At 53.4% G+C, this 27,863-nt stretch overlaps 1 protein-coding gene across 2 annotated transcripts; it reads left to right on the top strand.

Moving 5' to 3' along the window:
* Window positions 1–26,169, top strand: LOC100079414 (arachidonate 5-lipoxygenase activating protein). 2 transcript variants are annotated; one of them, XM_007668498.2, is made up of 5 exons: window positions 1–156; window positions 17,611–17,710; window positions 20,028–20,098; window positions 23,529–23,610; window positions 25,728–26,169. In XM_007668498.2, exons 1-5 carry the CDS (start codon window positions 27–29, stop codon window positions 25,888–25,890), a joined length of 546 nt encoding a protein of 181 aa, XP_007666688.1. In that variant the 5' UTR covers window positions 1–26; the 3' UTR covers window positions 25,891–26,169. The 2 variants fall into 2 exon arrangements, with proteins under 2 accessions (XP_007666688.1, XP_001508819.1); XM_001508769.4 differs by lacking the exon at window positions 1–156 and adding an exon at window positions 10,198–10,376.
* The last annotated feature ends 1,694 nt before the right edge of the window (window positions 26,170–27,863 follow it).

The following is a 27,863-nucleotide window of genomic DNA, read 5'->3' on the forward strand; positions in this document are numbered from 1 at the left end:
CCCAGGTCCTTCTGCCTCCCAGGGCTATGCTCTGTCCACTAAGCCTCACTGAACCCTTCCCGGGTTTGCGGCGCCCGTGCTTGCCAAGCACTGTGCTAAGCGCTGTGGGGAGCGGGGGAGGAAAATCCACTCGGAGCATCCACACCAAGGAGAGAGGTAGGTGGGCCCACCGCCACAGCCTTCACATCAGTGGGATCATTTCTAGTAATATTTTTTGAACCCCCCCATTCGGGATGGTTCTATTTATTTGATTCTATTTATTGAGTCTTGAGTCTATTTATTCTTGATTCGATTTATTCTTGATTCGATTTATTTGCTAATGTTTTAATGAGATGTTCGTCCCCTTGATTCTATTTATTCTTGATTCTATTTATTCTTGATTCTATTTATTATTTGCTAATGTTTTAATGAGATGTTCGTCCCCTTGATTCTATTTATTCTTGATTCTATTTATTCTTGATTCTATTTATTTGCTAATGTTTTAGTGAGATGTTCATCCCCTTGATTCTATTTATTCTTGATTCTATTTATTCTTGATTCTATTTATTATTTGCTAATGTTTTAATGAGATGTTCGTCCCCTTGATTCTATTTATTCTTGATTCTATTTATTTGCTAATGTTTTAATGAGATGTTCATCCCCTTGATTCTATTTATTCTTGATTCTATTTATTTGCTATTGTTTTAATGAGATGTTCGTCCCCTTGATTCTATTTATTCTTGATTCTATTTATTTGCTAATGTTTTAGTGAGATGTTCATCCCCTTGATTCTATTTATTCTTGATTCTATTTATTCTTGATTCTATTTACTTGCTAATGTTTTAATGAGATGTTCATCCCCTTGATTCTATTTATTCTTGATTCTATTTATTTGGTGTTGTTTTAATGAGATGTTCATCCCCTTGATTCTATTTATTCTTGATTCTATTTATTCTTGATTCTATTTATTTGCTAATGTTTTAATGAGATGTTCATCCCCTTGATTCTATTTATTCTTGATTCTGTTTATTTGCTAATGTTTTAATGAGATGTTCATCCCCTTGATTCTATTTGTTCTTGATTCTATTTATTCTTGATTCTATTTATTTGCTAATGTTTTAATGAGATGTTCATCCCCTTGATTCTATTTATTCTTGATTCTATTTATTTGCTGTTGTTTTAATGAGATGTTCATCCCCTTAATTCTATTTATTCTTGATTCTATTTATTTGCTATAATAATAATAATGTTGGTATTTGTTAAGCGCTTACTATGTGCCGAGCACTGTTCTAAGCGCTGGGGTAGACACAGGGGAATCAGCTGGTCCCACGTGGGGCTCACAGTCTTCATCCCCATTTGACAGAAGAGGTAAGTGAGGCACCGAGAAGTTAAGTGACTTGCCCAAAGTCACACAGCTGACAAGTGGCCGAGCCAGGATTCAAACCCATGACCTCTGACTCCAAAGCCCACACTCTTTCCACTGAGCCATGCTGCTTCTCAATTTGCTATTGTTTTAATGAGATGTTCATCCCCTTGATTCTATTTATTCTTGATTCTATTTATTTGCTATTGTTTTAATGAGATGTTCATCCCCTTGATTCTATTTATTCTTGATTCTGTTTATTCTTGATTCTATGTATTTGCTATTGTTTTAATGAGATGTTCATCCCCTTGATTCTATTTATTCTTGATTCTGATTATTCTTGATTCCGTTTATTTGGTATTGTTTTAATGAGATGTTCATCCCCTTGATTCTTTTTATTGCCATTGTTCTGGTCTGTCCGTCTCCCCCGATTAGACCGTAAGCCCGTCAGAGGGCAGGGACTGTCTCATCTGTTACCGATTTGTCCATTCCAAGCGCTTAGCACAGTGCTCTGCACATAGTAAGCGTTCAATAAATACTATTGAATGACTATTGAATGAATGAATGAATGGCGATACACTGGGCCATAAAGAAGCAGCGTGGCTCAGTGGAAACAGCCCGGACTTGGGAGTCAGCGGTCATGGGTTCAAATCCCGGCTCTGCCCCTTCTCAGCTGTGGGACTGTGGGCAAGTCACTTCACTTCTCTGGGCCTCAGTTCCCTCATCTGTAAAATGGGGATTAAGACCGGGAGCCTCACGTGGGACGACCTGATGACCCTGTATCTCCCCCAGCGCTTAGAACAGTGCTCTGCACAGAGTAAGCGCTTAACCAATACCAACATTATTCTTATTCTTAGTAGTAAGCGCTTAACCAATACCAACATCATTATTATTATTAGTAAGCGCTTAACAAATACCAACATTATTATTATAAATAGAACGCAGAGACATAACGCCTTCCCTGCCCACAGGAAGCTTGAACACTGTGAGCCTATTGTGGTTATCTGTGTTGTTTTTTTAATGTTTCATCACTCTCGATGTCTGTCTTCAAATCCCTTCTCTTACGTTATGAAATTGTGAGTCCCCCCCCGAGGGACACAGACCATGGAACGTGTCCCTTTCTCGTTGTAGTGACTCTCCCAAGTGCTTCTGCACACACTAAGGGCTCGGTGAATACGACTGACTGAGTGAATGAATAATCCTAGGGGTATATTCTCTGCCAGCGCTTAGGACAGTGTTCTGCACACAGAAAGCACTATTACTGTCGCGAATAATAATGATAATGGGCGAGGCAGACAGAAAAATCAGAGCAGCTGGAGCCCAGCGTCGTCTGTTGTTCATGATCTACGTGCTAATTGTGACCGTGGGCAAGTCACTTCTCTGTGCCTCAGTTCCCTCATCTGTAAAATGGGGATGAAGACTGTGAGCCTCACGTGGGACAACCTCATTCCCCTCATACCCCAGCGCTTAGAACAGTGCTCTCTCTGCACGCAGTAAGCGCTTAACAAATACCAACATTATTATTATTATTCATCTTGCGTGGGAGTGGGGCCTGCAGAAAAATGCATTTATGCCACTATGTTCCTGGGTGAGGATCAAACAGCAGATTTAGATCCACCAGCGTGGCTCAGTGGAAAGAGCCAAAGCTTGGGAGGTCATGGGTTCCAATGCCGCCCCCACCACCTGTCATCTATGTGACTTTGGGCGAGTCACTTACCTTCTCTGGGGAAGCAGTGTGGCTCAGTGGAAAGAGCTCGGGCTTGGGAGTCAGAGGTCATGGGTTCGAAATCCGGCTCTGCCACCTGTCAGCTGTGTGACTGTGGGCATGTCACTTCTCTGTACCTCAGTTACCTCATCTATAAAATGGAGATTAAGACTGTGAGCCTCCTGTGAGACAACCTGATCACCCTGTATCTACCCCAGGGCTTAGAACAGTGCTCTGCACATAGTAAGCGCTTAACAAATACCAACATTATCATTATTATTATATAAATAATACAATATAAATCAGATTTAGTGAGTGCTTACAGTGAGCAGAGCACTGTGTTAAGTGCTTGGGAGAATACGATATGACAACAAAAAGACCCATTCCCTGCCCACAACAGACACGTCCCCTACCCTCTCTAATGGGGGATGGGGAATAACTCTCCCACTCGGTTAAATATTCCTTTCTCGGACCACCTCGGCACACTCTCATTTTTCACACCGGGCCGAGGGAACATAAATAAATTGTGGTATTTGTTAAGCGCTTACTATGTGCAAATAAGGGGCTCACAATCTGAGGGGGGGAGAGAGAACGGGTATTTTTTAACACCCCCCCCCCCCTTATACAGATGAGGAAACTGAGTCCCGGAGAAGTTAAGTGACCCGCCCAAGGTCACACGACCAGGAGCCAAGCTGGGATTCGAACCCAGGTTCTCGGACTCCCAGGCCCGGGCTCTTTTACTAGACCGAGCTGCCCTTTTCATGAAGAGGGTGTAGATAGGAGCACTGCGCTGGGTGCCCGCCGGGTGCGGAGCCCTATTCTGGGGGCCTCCCAGATGCCCGGCACTACGCTTACTAGTTATCGTTATTATTATTATTATTATTGTGCTCGGACATGACCACGGTGTCTCTGAGCAGGGCGACAGCCAAGCTGCAGTTGCGGGGCTCTCTCTGTGTCTCTCTCTCTCCACTTTTATCTTCTTGATCGCACAAGCCCCGGTCACACCCGAGCAACGGAAACGCGAGCTCGCCAGCGGGGAGGGCACAGTACGGGCACAGATGCCCAAACTTCTGGGGGAGAAGCCAGACAATCCCTCAGGGTCCTGCTCACCTCCTTCCAGCCTTCCCCTGCGCTAGCCTTGGAACAGGCCACGCTTAGACTCCAGCGATTTCCAGATCCCTAAAGCCTTTCGGCGACTGTGGGGCGTGGGGAGCCCCTGCAGACGATCTCCCGTTGGCCAAAACTTTCTTACGACACTCCCCCTTCCAGCCGGGCAGGGGTTCAACTCTCTTCTCTTTTTCTAACCCAATCGCAAAACCGTAGCTGCCGAGGAAAGCGAGAGGCAGATGTCGGAGTGGTGATCGGCGCCTTGGGGAACGCCGGCTGTGGGTGGGCTTTGAATTTAGGAAATGCAGGCCCCCCTTCTCTGCCCCCTTCCTCAGTTGGCAGGACTCCCACCCAGGACCCGGGCGGGCCGGCCGCACCCAGACCCTCGGGATTCCTGCCAGCCGAGCGGTCAGCTGCCTTTATCGAGCCTGCTACGAAGAGAGGGCCCTGGGCCGCAAAGACGTGGCTTCCTCTTTTGAGGAGAGCCCGCTGCAGGTCGTCTGCTTCTCAGTAGACGCTGGATTCTAATCCCAGCTCCGCCACTTGTATGACCTCGGGCGAGTCACTTCTCCGCACCTCAGTTACCTCATCTGTAAAATGGAGATGAAGACCGTGATACGTCCAGCCCGCTTAACCTGTAATCTACCCCCGTGCTTCAGAACGGTTGCGGCGCGTAGTAGACGCTTAACAAGTACCATTAAAAAAAAAAGTCAACATAAAGGACCCCCCACTTCCCCAACACCACCTGCTCCAAATCCAACCCTCACCTCCCTGCCGTGTTGGAGTGAAGCAGCTAGGATAAGGACCCAGATTTTCTGCCTAAAGAACCAACCAGAGTTTCTCGACCGGAGACATCCTGGGTGTAATTTATATTAAAGTCTGCCTCCCCCCTATAAACTCTTAGCTCGCTGTGGGCAGGGAATGTGTCTGTTCTATTGACCTCTCCCAAACGCTCAGTACAGTGCTCTGCAGGCAGTAAGTGCTCAGTAAATACGATCCACTGACTGACTGAGTTCCCCAAAGTGGCCAGGTCCGGCGCCTGCCTTCGGTCTAACGGAAGGGCTGGCAACGATGCCTTGTGTCCACCGAGACACCGTCGCTGGTGGCTTTTGTGTTGAGCAGATCTACCCTAGGGATCTGATGTCTCACGCAGATAGTAGAGTTCTTCGCAGCCTGTCAGGGAGCGAGAGAGAGGAAAATCACTATGAGGAGAAGGATTGAACAGCGTTTTAGAACCCATGACCTTGGTGAGAGGAAGCATGGCCAAGTGGAAAGAGCACAGGCCTGGGAGTCAGAGAACCTGGGTTCTAATTCCGGGCCCGCCACTCACCTGCGGTGTGACCTTGATTGAGCCACTTTACTTCTCTGTGCCTCATCTGTAAAACGAGACTTTCCTGCCTCCACTCTGGGTACTGTGTGGGATAGGGATCGTGCCCGACTTGATTATCTTGTACCTACCCCAGAGCTCAGAACAAGAAACACTTAAATACAAGCATTATTATCATTATTATTATTATGATAACAACTGCTTTGGCACCCTGTCACTTCCCTCACCGTCAGCATGTAGTAATTATAATCCCCTGTATCTGCTGAACACTTTGATTTTTCCGAAGTATTTTCAAATTAAGGGTCTCATTTTATCCTCCCAACGTTCCTGGGAATTAGGGACAGCAGGTATCTTATCCTCATTTTACAGATAAGGACACTGAGGCCCAGAGGGGTCAAGTGACTCGTTCAGGGGCACACAGTAGGACGGGGCCGAGCGGGAACTGAATCCCACACCTGGGAGACCCCTTCATGGTCCACAAATGCCATGAAAAACAAAACTGTTCCCTCTGTCCTTAAAGAGAACAGCTAATTTGGTGTGGCTTAATAATGATAATGATGCTATTTGTTGAGTTTTTACTTAGTACAAGCACTGTACTAAGCACTGGGGTGGATACCAGGTAATGAGGTTGGACACAGTTCCTGTCTCCTATGAGGTTCACTGCCTTAATCCCCATTTTACAGATAAGGGAACTGAGGCCAAGTGAAGTGACTTGCCACAGCAGACAAATGGCAGAGCCAAGATTAGAACTCAGATCCTTCTAACTCCAGACCGGTGCCTCTATCCACTAGGCCACGCTGCTTCCTCCTGGGCCGAGGAGCAACGTGCCAGCCTTGGATTCTGAAAACCGTAAGGGGCATCATCGCTGTGTGGGCCGGGACGACGTTCTCACCGTATCCCGCGACGGGGCTGTCCCTCGGGCGGCCGGTCAGCCCGGGGTTAATGGCACCTTCCGCCCGGCGCCGGGACCGTGGAGCCCTGAAAACTCATCCCCTTTCCGTTGTCATTGCTGAACAGACAATTTGGAAAGCTCCGCTTCCTGTCGGTGCCTGCGTGACTGTTGCTGCAGCCGCCAAGGGGAAGTGAGAGACGCGTCGGAATCGGCCCTCAGAGCCCCGAGCTGTCACCGCCCGCCCCCCCCCCCGACCCGCCACCCTCCCCCGGCTGTCGCCTTGAGAGCCAAAGCCACGGAGATGGGGAGGGAGGGCGGGGGGGAGGCGGGGGAGGCCGGAGGAAGAGAGCTCGAGAGGCATTGATTGTGAAAAGGAAGTGGGGAAAATGGAAAAAGGGAAGAAGAAAGTTGAGAAGAAAGTGGTGATAAAAAGGGGGAACCGCGGAGACACAGGAGATTGCCAAAAATGGGCCGGAAGGGATGAGCGCGGGAAGGAAATGGGGGAGGAGATGTCGAGGTGATGCCGAAGATGGAGGGCAGATCTCATTTTGTCCTTTACTTCTTCCTCAAATCTGGTCCCTCGGTGGAGCGGGTTGGTGGTGACGATGGTGCGGAATGCTCTCCCCGCCCAAGAACCGTCCGGGTATTGGCGTCTCTGAATAACTATACAGAGGATGAGTTCGGTTAAACTTTTGGTTGAGCCCCATTGCTGAACACCGTGGGGTCATCCGATCAGATCCAGTCTCCCACCCACGTGAGGCTCACGGTCTAAGGGGGGGGGGGGGCGAGCGGGGATCGAATCCACATTTTATGGATGAGGACGCCCAGGCCCGGAGAGGTGAAGTGTCTTGCCCAGCGTCACGTAACGGTTACCTCAGTTACCTCATCTGGAAAGTGGGGGTTAAATCCTACTCCCTCCTACCTAGGCTGTGAGCCCCAGGTAGGACAGGGACTGTGTCTGACCCGTTAGACTGGTGTCCACCCCGGCACTTAGAAAAGTAGCGTGGCTCACTCGAGAAGCAGCGTGTCTCACTGGAAAGAGCACGGGCTTTGGAGTCAGAGGTCATGGGTTCGAACCTCGGCTCTGCCACTTCCCAGCTGTGTGACTTTGGGCAAGTCACTTAACTTCTCGGTGCCTCAGTTCCCTCATCTGTAAAATGGGGATTAAGACTGTGAGCCCCACGTGGGACAACCTGATTCCCCTATGTCTACCCCAGCGCTTAGAACAGTGCTCGGCACATAGTAAGCGCTTAACAAATACCAACATTATTATTATTATTATTATTAAAAGTGCTCGACACATAGTAAGCGCTTAACAGATACCATAAAATAAACTCTGTCCTCTCTCTTCGTTCTCTATCTCACCATCTCTGTCTTCTCACCCTGTAGCCACAGTTTAGTTTCACCAGTAGTCCTGACTGACAGATGGCAGATTCGGGTTATCCCAGAGGCTTTTGTAACTAAGGACCGTGGCCTGGAGTGGGGAGCCTCCTGGGGGACCCTCCCTCCCACCCCGAACTCAGGACGTTTTTCTCAGTTAAGAATGATGATCGTATTTGCTAAAAGCTTACTACGGGTCAAGCACGGTGCTGAGTCCTGAGGTAGGTCCGGGATAATCAGTTCAGACACGGTCCCTGTCTCCACAGTCTCTCGCCGTCTGAGTCTGTTTTATACCTCAGGAAACTGAGGCCCAGAGATGTTAAATGTCATGCCTAAGGTCCCACAGCAAGCAAGTGGCGGAATATGACAGGGTTAGCCTAGACTGTAAGCATGATCTCTGAGGGCACGCACGTGTGGCGTGGCTAGTCCAGGCTATAACCGCGACCTCCTAGGGCCCTTATGAACAAACCGACTATTGTACTCTCCCAAGCCGTTAGTTCAGTGCTCTGCACCTAAGGCTCAATGAATACGATTGACCGAATGAATGGTCCCGTGACTCCCGGGCCCGGTGGCCTCTATGGCTCGGTCTGTGGTCCCTTGGCCTCGCCACCAAAGACCAGAGGACTCTCTCCTGACCGTCCCCTGTCGCTAGCGTGGCCCGATTTGCCGGACCAAACTCCTCCCCAGCCCCCGTCCGCCGAGGTTGGGCCGCTTGACCTTCCTGAAAACGGAATATTTTCTAAGCAGGGTTTAGCCCCAACCCATCCTCGGCTGTCTTCACCTGCTACAACCGCCTCTGTGGTAACTCGGGGGCTGCGTTTTGGAAGAGCCTCCCGTCGTGGGAAAATTCCGTTCCGGGAACCGTGAATTCAAAGGAAATGAGTGCGTTAGCGGGGAGCTGGGTTGAAGATACCACCGTGCCTGACACTTAGCAATCCAAATTTCTATATTTTTGTTAAGACTACTATTAGCCTGGCTCATGCCATTCACCGCTTCTTTACTGTACTGAAGGAAGTTGCAAAAAGGTTTGGAAGAAGGGGAGGGTCAACTGACCCGACTCTCTCTCGGGCCGTGGCCGGAAGGTCCCTTGGACAATTGGAAAAGTGCCTTTGGGCTCTCTCCGTCCTGGTGACCGACAACACAAACTGAGAAATCTGGGGTCGATCTTTGGCCACGCTGGGCCGCAGTTTCCCCATTTGCTGCGTGATATCTTAGCTTCTCGAGGGCAGGGGCTCGACTTATACTTTTTCGGCTTTTTCTGTGTGCTCCAGGTACAGGGCTTGCTCCTGATGGGTGGGTGTTCAAACCACACTTATCGTTGTACTTGTAAGCCCACACTTATAGGGGCTTATAGTTGAAGGGGGGAAATCAAACCCCAGACCCATCATGCTGGGAGGACTAGAGGTCTTGACTCCCTTTCGCCTCCTCCAAGATCTAAACATCAGCTATCCGGGTAAAGATCACCGCATCTCACAGTGAGGGACGTTCCCAAGGGAATTTCCTTCCCTATGCCAAGAAATCATTCCAATGTAGACACTCTCCTTCCCAATATGGAACCTAGAACGAGGCGGTTGTAAGGGCCCAGCTTCCTCCTCCAAGCCTGGACTTTCTCTGTCTCCCCTCTTTATGAATCCTCCTATGAAAGTCCCCCCTGGCCGGGGAGGAGATTCCTCCCTGGAGCCAGTGGCCCCCTGGGTCCGTCTGGTCATTTTCCTGCTCGCTGATCGAAATCCTTTCTGCAGCAGTTGACACCCCCTCCTTCTTCCCCCAACCTATCTCTCATTCTCCCTCTGGGTGCAATTTCCTGCAGGAGGTAGGGGCTGCCCAGAGACTAGTTCCCCCCGAGTGCGGCTGGTGGATCGCCAGACTAAAGATGCTCTAGAATGTAGCCAAATCCCCCTTTTTTCCGGTATTAAGCGCTTTACTCTGTGCCAGGCACTGTTCAGAGCGCTGGGATAAATACAAGGTAATCAGGTAGGACGGAGTCCATGTCCCACCTGGGGCTCCCGGCCTTAATCCCCACTTTGCGATTGAGGTAACTGAGGCACAGAGAAGTAAAGCGACTTACCACAGGTCAAACAGCAGACAAGAGACGGAGCCAGGGATAGAAACCCAGGTCTTCCGACTCCCAGACCCGTGCTTCATCCATTAGGCCACACTGCTTCTTGCCCTTCTACCCTTGGCTAGGATTAGCATTCCACAGGGACCCCCGTTGGGCGGTGTCTACAGCGGGCAGACAGTGGGGAAGACTCTAATCCCGAATCTTATTTTGCGGGCTGGGAAGGGGCGTTCTTCCCCTGCCTCCAAAAGCCAGGAAGGAGGGGGGTCCGGGTTGTCTTCAGCGCTTTCCCTCGGGGGCCGGGGAGCAGGAGCAGCCGGGGGCGCCACGGGGAAACCCCGAAGGGTAGCCACCGAGAGAGAAATGCTCGGCGATGGCAAGATAAAAGGCGATCATCACTTCCTCTCTTCCGCGCTGCAGGGCTGGGGAGGTAAAGAGTTGGCTCATTCCTCTCTGGCCAGCCTCCTGCCACTGCTCTCTCCGCTGCTGCTGGTATGGACCAAGACACGGTGGGAAACTTTGTGCTCTTGGCCATAGTGACCCTCATCAGCGCCCTCCAGAACGGTAAGGGGAGAAGGCTCTCCCCGCCGGGATCCCAGCGGGATTTCCGACAGGGATCCGGATTTCTCTTTTTAAACTGGGAGTCGGAGGCGGGAGGGGATTTGAACTCTCAGGAGGCTCAGCTAGGTGTGTGCGTGTGTCGGGCCGGGGGTGGTTGGGGGCTGGAGAGTGTGTGTTTGTGTGGGCTCTGGAGCGTACGCGTGGTGGGTGGGGGTCGGTTTGGGAACGCATATTTGGGTGGTGGATTGAGGGGGAACGTTGCATCGCCTGTGTGTATGTGGGTATGTGTTGGGTTGGCGGTCTGCGTGGTTTTTCGTGTATGTTGGGTTTTTGTATATGTGTGTGTCAGGTGAGTGTGTGTGTACGTGTGCTGGGTATACATTCATGCCTGTTTCACAATTTCTCTAGAACTGCTTGTTCCTCTCCACCCTAATGTCCCTTTCCCTTTGCTTTCCACAGTAGTCGGGGTTGGGCAAGGGGGCTGGTTGTGGGGGCGCGTCTTGGGGGGCCGGTCATGGGGCTGAGTAGCTGGGGGGGACCGGGGGCCGGGGCTGGTCGTGGGAGCCGGGCGCGGGGGCTGTCCGGGGGGGGCTGGATGAGCGGCAGTTTCACAGTACCCTCCTTTGTGGCCTTGGCCTTCGCTTCTCTGTGCCTCAGTTCCCTCATCTGTAAAATGGGGATAAAGAGTGTGAGCCCCATGCGGAACGTGGACTGCGTCCAACCTGATTACTTCGTATCTACCCAGCGCTTAGAACTGTGCCTGGCACATAGTAAGTGCTTAACAAATAGCGTAGGAATCCTCCAGGAAGTCGGGGCGGGAGGTTAGGGGGAGAGGACAGCTCTGTCCTTTCTGCACGCTTGCAGCCCTGCAGATCCCGGGCAGGGGCGGGCAGGTTAGAGCAAACAGCAGCAGCGGCGTTGGGACCTTTCCGCTGGGGCGCGTCTGGCTATCCCTGTGAGAAGCAGCGTGGCCTAGTGGATAGAGCCGGGGCCGGGAGTCGGAAGGACCTGGCTTCCTGGTCTGCTGGGTGACCTTGGGCAAGTCGCTTCACCTCTCTGAGCCTCAGTTATCTTGTCTTTAAAATGGAGATTTAATGCTGGGAGTCCCGTGTGGGACGCGGACTGTGTCCGATCCGATCAGCTGGTCTGCGCCCCGGTGCTTAGCAAAGTACTTGGCACTTAGTAAGTGCTTAACAAATACCATAAAAAAAGAGGTAGTCACGTACTTACTGAGTCCCCTGCTGGACTGGCCATTTGGCCAGTTCTCTACCTCGGCGATGACCTGGTTTTCAGATGGCTTGTGCCTCCCTGGGACAAACACAGCGCTGAACGTTCACTGGATGCTCTAGTATTTTTTTTTTTAGATAATTTTAAGCCCTTACTATGTGTCAAACGCTGTTCTAAACACTGGGGTTGATACGAGTTAATAAGGGTGGACACGGTCCCCGTCCTGCATGGGGCTCACGTTCTATAGAAGGGAAAACTAGAGAAGTGAGGCACAGAGAAGTGACGTGACTTGCCCAGGGTCATTCAGCAAGCAACTGGCAGAGCTGGGTTTAGGACCCAAGTCTTCTGATTGCCGGGCTTGTGGTCTTTCCATTGGGGCCTCACTCCTCCTATTTATCGTCCACACCAGCCTCGCTCCGCCGTGGGGAGGGGAACAAGGCGAGGGGTCAGGGATACTCAAAGAAGCGCTCTAGGTTGGGCAGACTTACGCAAAATGGCAGCTGCGTAACCCAATCAGCTTACGCTGCGAAGCTCTCCGTGGGCAGGGAATGCGTCTGTTTATTGTTATATTGTACTCTCCCGAGTGCTCTGCACACAGTAAGCGCTCAATAAATACGATTGGATGGATGGATGGATGGATGGATGGATGGATGGATGGATGGATGGATGGATGGATGGATGGATGGATGGATGACAGTGGAGCGTGTGTGATGACAAGGGTGTCCCACCTGACGGCTGGTTTTATGGACCCTGGCCTCCTTCTCCCCCACACTAAGCGGGGCTGCCAACCGCACCCACGAACCCTCTGGCTCGCCGGGCTGGTCAATCCCGAGCCTTGAGAGGGAGGCAGAGCTAGCGCCCGGCGGACTCTGACGGAGCCGTGAGCCAAACGCCCATTATTGGACGGTGGCCATCTCCACGCCTAGCGGGCTGAGCCCAGAAGGCCTGTTTCTCTTCCTTTCCCAGAGATGAATCCGTCAGGCATCAGGCCAGAGTCCTCCGGCCCCTGCTGAAGGACCCCTCTGTATCAGCCCAGCGCTCTGCCCCACCCAGAGATCAAATGCAAAAGAGCCGTGCTCCCTTTCCATATCCATTTCCCCAATTTTGCATTTGGCCTCGTGATCCGGGCCACCTGTTCCCCCCTTCTCCTCCTCCTCCTCTCCCGATGGAAGTGACCGGGTGCGTCACCCTCCCTCCTGGCCCGTTCTCCGCCCACCCGCGGGCCTGGCCTCCTCCCTCGGAGGCAGAAGCAGAGTCCGGGAGGTTGAGCCGGGCCGGCCTGCCTCGACTTCCCCGTCCACCTCAAAGAGTTTCCCCGGGCAGCGTGCGTTCTGGAAACTGCAGCAACCCGGCGGCTGCAGAAGCGGAAAAACTGAGGCCTGGAGGGCAGACTGGGCCTGAAATAAAGAGGTCCACGAAGGGAAGATCCCACCTCCAACCTCCAGCGAAGCCGGGTTTCCTCTGAGGTTTACCAGAGGAAGAGGTATAAATAGCCACAGAGATGAAGTTGCAACAAGCAGCAAGTTTATCCTGAAAAAGTTGCTCACCGCCTTTGTGATGGGTATGGAAAACAACCCCAGAGAGAGTGACTTATTAAACTCATCGAGGAAAGGGAGCTGGTAAAGAGACGAAGCAGAGTGGCCTAATTGAAAGTGCCCGGACCCGGGAGTCAGAGGCCCTGGGTTCTAATCCTGACTCTGTTATTTGCCCGCTGTGTAACCGTGGGCAAATCCCTTATCTTCTCTATGCCTCGCACTCCTCATCTAGGGATTCTATATATGTTCTCACTTCTGCTCAGACTGTGAGCCCCACTTTAAAAATAGCGATGATGATAGCATTTATTAAGCGCTCACTATGTGCCAGGCACTGCACTAAACGCTGGGGTAGATACAGGTTGGACACAATCTGTATCCCATAGGGGCTCACGGTCTTAATCCTCATTTTACGGGTAATGTAACCGAGGCGTGGAGAGGGAAGTGACTTCCCCAAGGTCACACAGCAGACAAGAGGCCGAGCCGGGATTAGAACCCGGGCCCGCCTTCTATGCTTCTCTGTGCCCCATGTGGGACAGGGACTGTGTCCGACCTGATGATCTCTTATCTACCCCAGAGCTTCATCTAATGCTTAGCACACACAGTAAGTGCTTAACAAATATTTATTATCATTATTATTATTATTCAGAGGCCTCGCTTCCAGGTGGAGAGAGGAAAGAGGTCAGGTGGTCTGGAGGACTTTTAAGGAGGCTCTGCTTGGCACCTGGGAATATATTCAGGATTTTTAAAGAAAGTAGATCGTGATGTCTACTCCAGAGAGGCACGGGTGAGCGAGATCGGGACCGCAGACCACCTCACCCCTCCCCAGAGGGGGTCATTCTATCAGCGGCTATTTGCCGAGTACCTACTGCGTGCAAGAGCCCCGTACTGAGCGCCTGGGAGAGTCCAACAGAAGGGGCTTCCATCTGCGTTCTCATTCCTCTAACTTTCCCAGCGTCCTCCTGGCAGGAAGCATTCCAGCCATCCATACCTACCAGGGACGACTGTTTTTCCAGGCGAACAAAATTCAGTGACGACGTTGCCGGCCTCCAAGACACAGCAAAGGGACGGCATTCCTGCCAGAATCTACGCCGGCGATCTGTCGATTGTGTTTCCTCAGCGTTCACCATGTGCAGAGCACTGTTCCGAGTGCTTGGGAGAGTGCACCAGAGTTAGTAAACTCAGCCCCAGCCCAACCACATTTCGGGGTTAAAGTGCGCTTCTAAACCGTAAGGTTATTGTGGGCGGGGAACTTGTCTACTAACTCTGTTCTACTGAACCCCAACCGAGTGTTTAGTTCCATGCTCTGCACACGGTAAGCGCTCAATAAATACCACTGATCGATTGATAGATCAGCAGTGATGGTTGAGCAAGATAGTAGAGCACAGCCCTTTCTCAAACAGCGGCTTCTCGTAGCGGAGCGAGACGGAGATGCGGGGTCTCGGACAGCCGGTAAAAGAGCACCGAAAGGGAGCGAGGTGAGATGTGCGAGAGAGCTCGGCCAGGTGTGTCTGCAGACGGTGTAGACGGGTGTCATTTCCTGCCCGTTTTGGATTTTTAGGGGCAGGATTCTGGACCCCGAAGGATTTGGTGGAGAGGCCGGTGTGGTTCCATTAGGGAAACGCCCCTGCCCTGCAGTCAATCGATCAGTAGTATTTATTGAACACCGACTGAGCGCAGAGCACCGTACTGAGCGCCCGGGAGAGGGCAACAGAATCGACAGTCACGCTCCCCGCCCTCGAGGGACATACGACTGAGCAGCGGAAACAGACACTAAAATAAATTGCCGATACGAAGGAGAAGGTGAAGAGGATGGGGAGCTGAGTCCCGATTAGACTGTAAGCCCGTCAGTGGGCAGGGACTGTCTCTGTCTGTTGCCGATTTGTACGTTCCAAGCGCTTAGTACAGTGCTCTGCACATAGTAAGCACTCAATAAATGCTAAATACTGTTGAATGAATGAGTTAGTGCTTAAGTAATGGGATATCTAGGGTAGGGACATAAGTGCTACAGGTCTGTGAGGATTTAAGTGCTTAGGTGATAGAGCAGTGTCGGAGCGGAGTGGGGTACAAGGTGGAGAGATGAGTGATTACTCAGAGAAAGCCTCCCGGAGAAGATAGTAATAATAAATAATCGTGGTATTCGTTAAGGGCTTATTATGTGCCAGGCCCCGTACTAAGCGCCGGGATGGATTCCAGACAGAGTCACCGTCCCACGTGAGGCTCACGGTCGCAATTTTGAGATCTCAGAAGGACTTTGAAGTTGGGGAGAGCTGCCGTCTGGCAGAGGCGAAGGGGGAGTGGATTCAGGGAGGAAGACGTGAACTCCGGCTTCTCGGCGTGGGCCGGGTCGCCGTGGCGCGGACTGGGAGTTCGGGATCATCGTGACCTCCCAGCCCGGTGGAACCGGGCGGGCCGGCCTCTCTCTGTTTCCTGGAGTCCCAAACCCTCTGGGGCCCCTCTCGGTGGAGAGAAGCGGGCACTCCTTTGGTCGAGGGCATTTGAAACCCTTCCTTCTGAAAGCTCCTAAAAATAGAAGTTTCTTCCACCGACTAGAATCACTTCCACCCTAGGTGAGCTGAGTTTCAAGCAGTTCCCTTTTGCAAAAGCAAGAGGTCCGCCGAATCAGAATAATAATAATTATTATGGTCATGGTTAAGCGCTTACTGGGTGCCGAGCACTGTTCCAAGGGCTGAGGTAGATACGGGTAATCGGCTGTCCCACGTGGGGCGGACGGTCTTGATCCCCATTTTACAGATGAGGGAACTGAGGCACAGAGAAGTGAAGTGACTTGCCCAGGGTCACAAAGCAGACCCGTGGCGGAGCCGGGATCAGAACCCACGTCCTCCGACTCCCAAGGCCGGGCTTCTTCCAAACCACACTGCGACCCGGAAGCCAACTGGGTTGGGGCCAGATGATCAGAGAGCGAGTGTGGAGCTAAGAGCTAGTCATTTAGCCTCTCTGATCCTCAGTTTCCTCATCTGTGAAATGGGGATAAGCTTCCTACTCTCCTGTCCCCGTGTCCGACCTGTTTCTTGATCGACCGAAGTGAGCGCTGAGTTAGCAGAGCACTGATTCGGAGCAGTCCGAAGGGCGTTCTCAAAAATGCGTATCCAGTTTGCCCTGGAGGAGGAAGGGATCTTCAGGACCTTTTTTGAGGAGCTCCCTGACCCGCTCCCAGGGAGGGTTGACTGGTATTTATTGAGTATCAGTCAATGGTATTTATTGAGCGCTTACTGTAGGCAGAGCCCTGTACTCGGTTCATGGGAAAGTGTGATACGATAGAGCCGGTAGTTAGGATCTAGGCCCCCGAGGCGGTTACAGTTTCCTGGGGGAGACGGATGTTAAAATAAATACACCTGATAACATCCCTGACCCGAGAGAGTCGCTGTCGACATTTGGAAGCTGTTGTCTCTAAGGGCGAATTCGGGAACAGGCCGTTGGTGAAGGTTGGGGCACCTTCAACTCCGGAACTTTTTTAAAAAGGACAGAGAACTGGGAGGTGGGCGTGATCAAGGCCTCTCACCCGCCTCGGTGCAGGGGGCTGGGCCCGTTGACCTCTTGGCAGCCTTTCCATCTGGAGGATGCCGGGCGTCTGTAATGCCTTTTCTACCAGCTGGGCCACTCCTGGGCATCTGGATCGGGGCCGCCTCCAAAGAGGTGGGGGGACAGTGGTCCCCACGGTGACCGGGGAGGCCGGGTGGGCTCCCAGCAGTCTTGCTCACCCCAGCTCTCTCCGTCAGGACTGGAAAAGCCCCAGATGGCGGCTCTCAGCCCATTTGCTCTTTGAAATCTGCCCCCTCCCAGACTCCACCCCCACTCAGATCCCTGCCCCCACTTCTACCCCCAACCCGTGCCTTCCCAATAAAGACTAGGACCCTGTGGTCGGTAGTAAGACCAGCCAACAGACCCGCTATCAAGGTTGACATCCCTCTACCTCGCTTTCAGGGAGGGGGAGGTCGCCAACAGACCTCCAGTGAGAGTCCCTCCCTCTCTCTGGGCACCCAAACCGGGTAGTTTGGATTTTTGGGGCACAGAGAAAGCACAGTGGAGTTATGTCTGGTTTGGTACCGGGCCAGACTTTGAACTCTGGGATTTGGCGGCTCTGAGGTGGTGCTGGGGACGTAGTGGCTTTTGAGGGGGTGACCCAGGCTAGCGGGTCAGAACCTACAGAACAGAACATCCGTAGGTGTGGAATAAGGTTGTTTGCGTGCCGTTAGCCACTGATGAAAATATCTGTAGAATATTGAGTCTCCGTATAAAAGATGGGAGAGTTCCACCTTCCAGGACCCCGTGGCCGGGAAGCTTATCCTTCTGTTCGGGGCTGAGGGCGGCCCCCGGCCGTGTGGGAGGAGAGAGCAGGGGAGACGTCTCCTGGACAGCGTGGTGGTCTTGTCCTGGGTTTGGCTCTTTTCCCCTCCCCGGCTCCCCCGCCTCACCCCGACCAGAAACCAAGCCTGAATCCCTCCTTTGCCTGACAGGGTTCTTCGCTCACAAGGTGGAGCATGAAAGTAAGAGTCAGAACGGCCGGAGCTTCCAGAGGACCGGGACGCTGGCCTTCGAGCGAGTCTACACCGCCAAGTGAGTGCTCAGGCCGAGCCCCACGGGAGGGGCGGTTGACCGGAGGGGGTCAACGGTCCCGGCGGGGTGGGCCGTCCCCGCTTGGCAGAGTCGTCTTCTGAGGGTGGGCACCGTTGAGCCCCCCGGGAGCTCCCTGGAGCTCCGCCGGCCGCTTCGCCGATGGAATTTCCCGAGTCGTGACTGAGGACCGGGTAGGGTACTGTGTGCTTGGGAGGGGACGACCCAAACCCCCTGTCTTCGAGGAGCTTACATCTACTGGGGGGACCCTTTTGGACCCCCTAAGGGACTGGCCTCTACTGCTCCCTCCCATGTTCACCGCCCCTCCTGCCCTCCAGCTTCGCAGGGTAGACCCGGTGTCAATGGGAGCATTCTGAATGGTGTCTTTCTTTTCTCTCTCTTTGTCTCTCTCTTTCTATAGCTCTATCTCTCCTTGTCTTTATGTCTCTTCCTACCCTGTCTCACACTCTCTCTCCCTATCTCACCTCTCTCCCTGTCTCCCTCCACTTGCTCTCTTTTTGTCTCCCTGCCTGGCTGTCTCTTTCTCTCTCCCCCTCTCCCTTCCTCCTCCACTGCCCACCAGCCACCGCTCCCCTCCAGAAAGGCTATTTGAAAATGCCCCATCGGGAGTGGAAAGGTACTGTTTGGGATGTAAATACAGATGGCTGTTATTCAAAAACCAAGCCCTCCTTCCCCACAGGATTTTACTGAAGGTTTCCTGGTAGAGGCAGATTTTCCTGCTCCCGCACAGCTGGCCAAGGCCCCGGCTGGGGATGCGCTCCAGTCCTCCCCGGCGGCAGCGCCGACCTGCGTCCGTTTGGAGCCGGCCTCCCCTCGTCCGGCCTGAGCTGCTCCCCTCCTCTGTCCCCTCCCTTCCTCCGGGACTGAGACCCTCCCGCCCACCCGGCATCCCCGAACCCCCAGCACACACTGGCTTCTCAAATCTAAAATGTGCAAGACAAAAGCCAGCAAGGTGTCTGAGTAATCGAGGGACGAATTAAGAGGTTCGCTTCCTTAGTCTCCTTGGCTCTTACTTCTCGGATCTTTTTCAGCCATCCTACATCTCGCTTCCCTCCGTCTGTCCTCCCCTCCTTGCCCTCCCGGCCCACCTTTGTAACCGAGTAGATCATTTGCGCATAATGTGGGGCCTTGGATTTCCCTTTTTCTTCTCCCCCTGACTCCTGACCTTTTGGCCCTGCTGTTGGTCTAGCGAACAAAGCCTAGAATCTGGAAATCGAGTCCTGGCTCTGACTGATGGGACCGGGCCATCAGTGGTGAAAATGTCCGACTAATAATCGTAATAGTCGATTGTATTTATTGAGCGCTCACTAGGTGCAGAATACTGTACTAATTGCTTGGGAGAGTACAACACAACAATAAACAGACACATTCCCTGCCCGTAGTGAGCTCATAGTTTAGAGGGAGAGACAGACGATGATATAAATAAATAAATGACAGATATTCATTCAATAGTATTTATTGAGCGCTTACTATGTGCAGAGCACTGTACTAAGCGCTTGGGATGAACAAGTCGGCAACAGATAGAGACAGTCCCTGCCGTTTGACGGGCTTACAGTCTAATCGGGGGAGACGGACAGACAAGAACGATGGCACTAAACAGCGTCAAGGGGAAGAACATCTCGTAAAAACAATGGCAACTAAATAGAATCGAGGCGATGTACAATTCATTAACAAAATAAATAGGGTAACGAAAATATATACAGTTGAGCGGACGAGTACAGTGCTGTGGGGATGGGAAGGGAAGATATGCACATAAGTGCTGTGGGACAGGGCGGGGGGGAATGAATAAAGGGAGCAAGTCAGGGTGACGCAGAAGAGAGTTGAAGAGAAGGGAAAGAGGGCTTAGGGAAGCCCGGACAGAGGGTAAATGACTTGCCCAAGGTCACCCAGCAGGCCAGCAGCATCTCATCTCTAGCCTGTAAGCTCGCTATGGGCGGGGAATGTGTCTATTATTGTATTGTCCTCTCCTAAGCACTTAGTACAGTGATCTGCACACAGCAAACGATAAATACGATTGAATGAATGAACCCAGGCCTCCCACCTCCCAAGTGCCCTGCCCTGTATACCAGGGCAGTATTGAAGGGAGCATTAGGGCAGCCTGGATCCCGATTGGGGGGTGGGGGGTAGTGGGGAGGGGCGTGATTTTGGCTTTTTTCTGAACTTCTTGGTTGCCCGCCACCTGATTTTTGTAATTGCCTTGTCTGGCTTCTTTCGGGACCTCAAGTCTCCTGGCCCACCTGGGTCTTGCTCGTTAGTCCTCCCCGGCTCTGACCGATCCCGTTCTCCGCTCCCGTTCTAGCCAAAACTGCATAGACGCCTACCCCACCTTCCTCGTGATGCTCTGGAGCGCCGGACTGCTGTGCAGCCAAGGTACCGAACACGGCCGAGGTCCCTCGTTGCCCCGGGGAGGGGCGGGAGGTGGGGAGGCCCGTCTTCCGTGGGGAGAGGGGGCTTGGGGAGGACCGAAGAGGTCATCTTTCCAGGAGAGAGAGGTGGGAGGGACAGAGGAGGAAAGGAAGGGTGGAGAGGGGAGGGGGCCAGAAGAGAAGAGAGATAAGGAGGTTGTGGTATCGCGCGGTCAACACCACCTCTGCCTGGGAGGAAGAGGCCGTTCGCGGACGGTTTAAAGCGAGTCTCGGAGCAGCGGTGGCTGAGCTCCAAAGGCAGAGTCACTCGGGGGGCCGCCGGGGTCTATTCCCTAGCTCCCGTCAGTCAACCAGTAGTATTGACGGAGCGCCTGCCGTGTGCGGGGCACCGTACTAAACGCCTTGGAAACTACAGTGAAGTCGGTAGACACGATCCCTGCCTTCCGAGACCTGCCGATCGGTTATTGGTTACTGGTTTTAATAAACTTCTCGCTCAGCGTGGGCTTTTGGTATTGGTTTTACAGAGGCAGGAAGTGTTGGTCACAGAAGGCTCTTTCACGCCTAAGCTCTCTCAGGCTGGCTTGAGTCAGTCATTCAGTTGTATTTCTTGAGCACTTACAGTGTGCCGAGCACTGTACTAGGCGCTTGGGAGAGCACGGTACAACAATAAACAGACACATTCCCTGCCCACAACGAGTTTATAATCTCCAGGGGGAGGCAGATATTAATATGATTAAGAAATGACAGATATAAAGGGAGCAAGTCAGGGCGACGCAGAGGGGAGAGGAAGAAGAAGAAAGGAGGGCTTAGGCGGGGAAGACTTCTTGGAGGAGATGGGCAGGGAAGGCTTCAAAAAGGCGCTCTCGTGCTGCCAGTTGGCGCTGGTTTAAGCACCTCCCTTCCCCTCTCATATCCGAAGTATTTTGACTGACTTGGAGTCATTAAATCCTTTACATTTGAGCATAAATAAGGTCCGATCTCTAGTTCCTTAGCACAAGCTGCCTTTGTGCCGAACAGGTGAAGGTAACACCTTGAAAGTTAAGTACTTAGAGCTGTAGCTGTTAAAGAAAACGAATTCGAATAGTTCATTCTTGGTCCATACCTACCTTGCTACTTAATAACTGTGGTAGGTAAGCGCCTACTATGTGCCAGGCGCTGTTCTAAGCTCTGGGGTAGATCCAAGGTGATCAGGTTGGACACGGCCCCGTCTCACGTGGGGCTCAGGGTCTTTATCCCCATTTTGCAGATCAGGAAACTGAAGCCCAGAGAAGTGAAGTGACTGGTCCAAGGTCCCACATCAGAAAAAGAGGCAGAGCCAGGATTAGAACCTAGGTCCTCTGACTCCCAGGCCCGTGCCCTTTCCTCTAGAAAGACTGTGACTCCCAGTTCTCTGCTGGTTTTCCTGGAACTCTATTTATTGAGTGGTTTTTTTAGTGCTGTTTTCCCGGAACCCATTCTGAGCACTCTCTGGAGTTTCTGGGACCCAATACTCTGGGCCCACCTACCTTCCCTCTGCCCCTAATCGAGGAAGCCCCTCAGCAGGGCTCATCAGGATCCGGCTACCCCCCGCCCCCCAAGCGTAGATGGATAAACCCAGGGGAACAGCCTTCCGAGAGAAGCAGCAGTGTGGCCCAGTGGACAGAACATGGGCCTGGGACTCAGAAGGATCCGGGTTCTAATTCCAGCTCTGCCACATCCCTGCTGTGTGACCTTGGGGAAGTCACTTCCCTTCTCTGGGCCTCAGTTTCCTCCTCTGTAAATTAGGGATTAAAGCTATGAGCCCCATGTAAGTCAGGGACTGAGCCCAACCCAATTCTGTCGTACCCACGCCGGGGTTTAGTACAGTGCCTGGCACCTAGTAAGCATTTAACCAATACCGAAGTTATTAATCATTAGGAAGAGCACGGGCTCGGGAGTCAGAGGACGTGGGTTCTAATCTCGGCTCCACCACTTGGCTGCTCTGTGACCTTGGGCGAGCCACTTCTCTATGCCTCGTCTGTAAAACGCGGATTAAGACCGTGAGCCCCACGTGGGACAACCTGATCACCTCGTACCTACCTCGGCGCTTAGAACAGCGCTCGGCACGTAGTAAGCGCTCAACGGATACCGTCATCGTCATTACTCTCTTTCCCTACTTCTCTGCGAAAAGGAGAGGGCCTGCAGCCGCCCAGCAGAAGGCCCCGTATGAGATCACGGACGAGGGAATTTCCACTCTCGCCTCTCTTGCGGGTTACAGCGGGGGCTGCAGTAATTGGGCGACCCTCCCCTGCATCCTCCCCGCGGGGGCTTTCTCCGGACGGCCCAGATGTTAGCCCCGGGCACCGGCAGACTCCAGCAAGGGATGGTGGTGGGTCCTCCTGGCCGCGGCACCTCTCCGAGAGGGCGAGACAAAAACGGCAGCCGGTCCGAACCGGGTCCCACGTGGGGAATGGCTCGGCGGGGGGTGAACTGCAGGATTTCTCGGAGGACTTTCCGAAAACGGTAATCGTAAGTGTGGTGTTTCTAAGCTCTTACTGTGTGCTCAGCACTGGGGTAGATGGAAGCTAATGAGATAAGACAGGTCCCCGCCCACCGCGCATCATTTATCCTCGTTCTGTAGATGAGGAAACTGAAACCCAGAGAGGGGAGGTGACTTACCCTGGGTCACCGAGAGGGCTGGTGGCAAAAACGGGACTCCCACTCCGTGGCTCAGTGGAAAGAGCATGGGCTTTGGAGTCAGAGGTCATGTGTTCGAATCCCAGCTCTGCCACTCGTCAACTGTGTGACTGTGGGCGAGTCACTTCACTCCTCTGTGCCTCAGTTACCTCATCTGTAAAATGGGGATTAAGACCGTGAGCCCCACGCGGGACAACCTGATTCCCCTGTGTCTACCCCAGCGCTTAGAACAGTGCTCTGCACATAGTAAGCGCTTAACAAATGCCAACATTATTATTATTATTCTGACTCCCAGTTCCACGCTCTTTCCACGAGGCTACACTGCCTCCCTTGCTTCTGGCCCGCTGAAGTCCACCATGGTTCCTGCTTGGCCTTCCTCTCAGCACTGGGCAGTAACGAGGATTTACTGAGCACCCTCTGGGGACAAGGCACTGTGCTGAGTGCCACCTGAACACTTAAGAACTCACAACCTCAGTAGTACTTACGTTCCAGTCTTTAGCCTCTGTCACTTCCTCCTCTCTCTAATTTACTTGAACGTCTGTCTCCCCGGCTAGACTGCACGCTCCTGGAGGACAGGGATCGTGTCTACCAGCACTGCAGTATTCCCCAGGCGCTTAGGTCAGCGCTCTGCCCACAGTAGGTGCTCGATAAATACTACCTGTCGGTTGACAGTAGCTACCCGGGGAGCGATCCTCGGTATTTCCTTCAGCGGAATTCTTTCCAGGAGATCGGAGCCCCTGGCGCCCGTGAAACGTGTGTGTTTTTCCTTCTCCTTGCAGTTCCCGCTGCCTTCGCTGGATTGATGTACTTGTTTGTGAGGCAAAAGTACTTCGTTGGCTACCTGGGAGAGAGGACCCAGAGGTAGTCCCCTCGGCACCGTTTAAGAGCCCCGGGAGGAGACTGTGGGCGGGGGGTGGGGGTCGACTTACCCACCGTTGCCTAGGCAGAAGGGGAAGAGCCCTTGTAATTGTTCCACACGCCTTAGGAGTGATAGCCAGGCCACTTCCGATCACTCGGGGGAACGATCATTCGACCACCCCAAACCTTATCATTAGAACAATCATGGTGTTTCTTAAGCGCTTTCTATGTGTCAAACGCCGTCCCAAGCACTGGGGTAGATAGAAGTTAATCAGGTTGGATGCGGTCTCTGTCCCACAGGAGGCTCCCGGTCTCGAGCAGGAGGGAGAAAAATATTGGCCCCCCCCCCCCCCTTTTACAGGTGACGAAACTGAGGCCCAGAGAAGCGAAGCGACTCGCCTAAGGTTACGGAGCAGGCGGGTGGTGGAGCCGGGGTCAGAACCCGAGTCTCCTGACGCCCAGGCTCCCGGTCTCTCCTCTAGGCCACATGGCTTCCACTTGCCTCGGTAGGTAGACGTGTAGGGGTAGGAAAAGGGGGCAAATCGAGAGCGGCTTTGGCCAGGGCTGTGGAAGGCGAGGAGGCGGAAGCTAGGAATTTGGCGTGATCCGTGGAGGTTGGGCCATCCACCCGCTTCCGGCTGCCCTGCGCCCCAGCCGTCTGGAATTGTCTGCCTGCGTGGATCGTTCAGCGCATTCAGGCCACCGGTCAAGCAGCGGCATCTACCGAGCGCTTAATCCGGCCGGAGCCACCTACTGAGCGCTTGGGAACGTAGGACGGAATGTACAGACGCAATCCCTGCCTTCGAGGCGCTGACAGTTCGGAGCAGGAGACAGACTCTAAAGTAAATTACGGGGCGGAGAAGCAACAGAGTTTAAAGATACGTACTTAAGAGCTGCGGCGGGAAGTGGGAAGTAAGCAAAGACCCGAGGGCAAGGTTGACGCAGTCAGTGGTTGGGGAAAGACGGGGTGTGGGGTGATGAGAGATTAGTTAGGTTGGGCCTCCTGGAGGATATTTGATTTTGGTAGCGTATTCGTTAAGTGCCCGGGAGGAGGAAATGGCAGCAGGGGCTGAGAGAACGTTGCCTTGCCAGGAACAGAGGGAGGGGAAACGGGCGACGTGATGTAGAAGGGAAGACAGCGGAGGACCTCGGATAAGAGCCCGGGAGCGTGAGTTTGGAGAGGAGGGAGCGTTGTAGGAACGAACCCCATGGATCCGTCCTGGATCCCGGCGGGCATTTCCTCCTGAGCCCGGCCGACGGGACGCTCAGTCTGAGGAGCTCACCGCCTCTCCGAGAGGGGTGGGAAAGAATGAGGATATCTGTCTCCGCTTCCCACATCCCGGGTCAGGGCGTAGGCCTTGACGGGATTCTCGGTAGTATTCCCATGAGCCAGCCGCCATCCATCGAGGCCAGAGTGGGTCGGGGCCCAACAACCCATCGAGATTCTCCGTCGAGCCCAAGGGGGCCTAGAGCATCGCGTGGGGCGGGCCGGAGCGGGAGGCCGACGACCGACCGCCCTCTCTGACAGAGGCGGCCGGGTGACAGGCGATTGGGTTTCTCCAAGCCAGAGCCTTGCTCAGCAGCTGCAAGGAAGCTGGGTGACGACCCCTGCCCGGAGAACCAGTGTGACCCAGCGGAGAGGACGTGGGCCCAGGAGTCAGAAGGACGTGGGCTCTAATCCTGGCTCCGTCACTTGTCCGCTGTGTGACCTTGGGCAAGTCGCTTCCCTTCTCTGGGCCTCAGTCATCTCATTTGTAAAACGGGGACAGGGACTATGTCCAACCTGACAAATCTACATCTGTCAGTGCGATGCCCGGCACACGGTCAGCCCTCAACAGATACCACAGCCGTTATCGTTAAGAAATCCGAATCCAGCCGGGGCAACCGAGCCGGGTGGTTTTTGCAGGACAGAGAGGCCCCTCGGTCTCGACCGGGTGACTTGCAGGCGCGAATTCGCTCAGTAATATTCGCAGGAGGACAAGCGCCGTTTCCGTGCTCCACATCGTGCTTTCTGGAGGAGGAGAGGCTGTGCTTTAACCCCCCGGGGGATCCGTACGTCTTGGGCGCGTTCTCCTCGGGCCCCGTTAGCGCTGAACATCCGTCTCTCTCTCTCTTTCCAGCACTCCTGGGTACATATTTGGGAAACGCATCATCCTGTTCCTGTTTCTCATGTCTCTGGCTGGCATCCTCAACTATTACCTCATCCTCATTTTCGGAAGTGACTTTGAAATGTACATAAAAACAGTAACCACCACCATCTCACCCCTGCTTCTCATTCCTTAGTCCTCGGCCCCGGGAGGGGGGCGGAGTCCTTCGCCGATCAATACCCGGAAGCCGTAATAACTCAGCCGTGTAGGAAAGAAGGCCGAGAAGCCTGTAGATCGCTGTCAGTCTAACTACCGTCTGGCCTCCGCGGCTCGACGGGACCTTGCTTTTCCCGGAACAACCATTTTTACTTTTCGGAACCGTCCCGCGAGAGGGGCGATAAGCCCCCGCCCGTTCTTCAGATTCATTCTGTGGTTTTTCCCGCTCATTCTTGAATAAAATGTTATGCGTGTCTAATCCGGTGGTTGGGTTTCGTCTGCGTGAGCGTGTGTGAGAGGAGGGCGACTGCTGACTCAGAGCCGGTAGCCCCAGATGATCTCGGCCTACGAGGGGGACGAGACCAGGCCTCCCGCCCGGGAACCACGTTCTCTGGCTCCCTAGGCGATGGTAGCCAGTCCGGCTGGAAAATGGGCGTCCCTTTGGATACCGACACGTGTCGGGGGCGGTGCTGGCTTCCGGAAGAGTCGTCGTCGGGTGCGTTTTGTTTCTTTGGAGGGGTTGGTTCTCAGTTGCGGTCGTTGGATCACACTGGGGGAGGGTCCTCTCTCCGGGTCCGTAACGGTTCCCTCGGATCCGAGTCTACGCCAGGTTAATATCGTTACCGTTACTCAAACCGGGGGCGGCGGGTTTCATTAAGCAACCGATAATGGCCTGTCGGCCGGATTTAATACGCGAGAGAGTTTCTCCCCTGCTCTTTTCTTCCGACGCTCGTCTGGCTCTCCACAGCCGTGGCTGGAAAACGGACACGTGCACCCCCCCCCCCCCTTTCTCTCCCTCTCCTTCCTTCCCTCCCTCCGTAATACCTTCCCTTCAATCCGTAATAATATCCTTGGTACTTTCCGAACTCCATAAACCGAGTACATCAAGTAGCGTCGGTGAGTTTCTCGGGCCGTTTTCTAACGCCGATTGACCTTGCGACCCACCTTCTCCTCCCAGGCCGAGGACGGAGAATCTTCCCGAAGCGAAGAACGGCGAGGATGCCGGGCGATCAGGTTTGCGCACCGGGTCAAAGACCGTCCACCAGTGCGATGTAGAATCGGGTGGTGATCCCCGTCCCCCGTTTACGTCGACAGCTACTTTGGGGCTGTGATATTAACTCCGCGAGCGGTGTTCCGATGCAGCGGGGTGAGCGTCAGGAGAGGAATTTGCAGGGGAGGTGGGGGAATGACTCGTCCCGAAAGTTAGAAACAGAAGAACCTCCTCGGCTCGTTGCTGGGGGAGTTCTGTGATGAACGGGATCATGTGTTTTGAGTTTCCCAAGCTGTGGTTGGCTCGTGTTCGACGCTCGGCATTCGACGGACTCGCATTCTCTCTTCTATTTATAGGACAGTGACTTCCCGTTCTTGGAATGCTTTTCACAACGGAGAGGGAGGAGCCACATAATTCAGGGACGAACCTTTACGGAGCCAGTTAGAATAGGGATATTTAGGGAGCCCCCTCTGGATGCGGTACGCCGTGCTGAGCTCGAGGATGGGGCCGACCTTCTTTGGGGACCAGCGATCTCTAAAATGAAGCGCCTCGATCGGTCAGTTGCATTTCCTGAGCAGCTACCGTGCGCAGAACGCTGTACTAAGCGCTTGGGAAGGGACAGTGTGACCGTGAGTGTGGTCAGACGTATCTGGGCACCACACCAATGTTACTAGTAATAACTGCGGTCTTTGTTAACCGCTCACTAAGTGTCAAGCGCTGTACTAAGCGCTGAGGTAAATGCAAGGTAATCAGGTCGGACAGTCCCCGCCTCACGTAATTATCACCGTATCTGTTAAGCGCTTACTCTGTGCCAGGCACTGTTCGAAGCGCCGGGGTGGATCCAGGCAAATTGGGTCGGACACAGTCCCTGTCCCGCAGCCTCAAGCCCCGTTTTAGAGATGAGGTGACCGAGGCCCAGAGAAGTGAAGTGATTGCCCAGGGTCACGCAGCGGACGAGTGGT

Source organism: Ornithorhynchus anatinus, chromosome 20 (genome assembly GCF_004115215.2).
Source record: "Ornithorhynchus anatinus isolate Pmale09 chromosome 20, mOrnAna1.pri.v4, whole genome shotgun sequence".
In the NCBI taxonomy this organism is placed as follows: Eukaryota; Metazoa; Chordata; class Mammalia; order Monotremata; family Ornithorhynchidae; genus Ornithorhynchus; species Ornithorhynchus anatinus.

Bases quoted from the DNA above. Each gene is read 5' to 3' on its own strand.
- LOC100079414 (XM_007668498.2), top strand. From the start codon at position 27: ATGCTCTGTCCACTAAGCCTCACTGAACCCTTCCCGGGTTTGCGGCGC. The intron at 17,711-20,027 runs GTGAGTGCTCAG...CTCCCGTTCTAG, and splicing joins GAGCGAGTCTACACCGCCAA to CCAAAACTGCATAGACGCCT. The intron at 23,611-25,727 runs GTAGTCCCCTCG...CTCTCTTTCCAG, and splicing joins CTGGGAGAGAGGACCCAGAG to CACTCCTGGGTACATATTTG.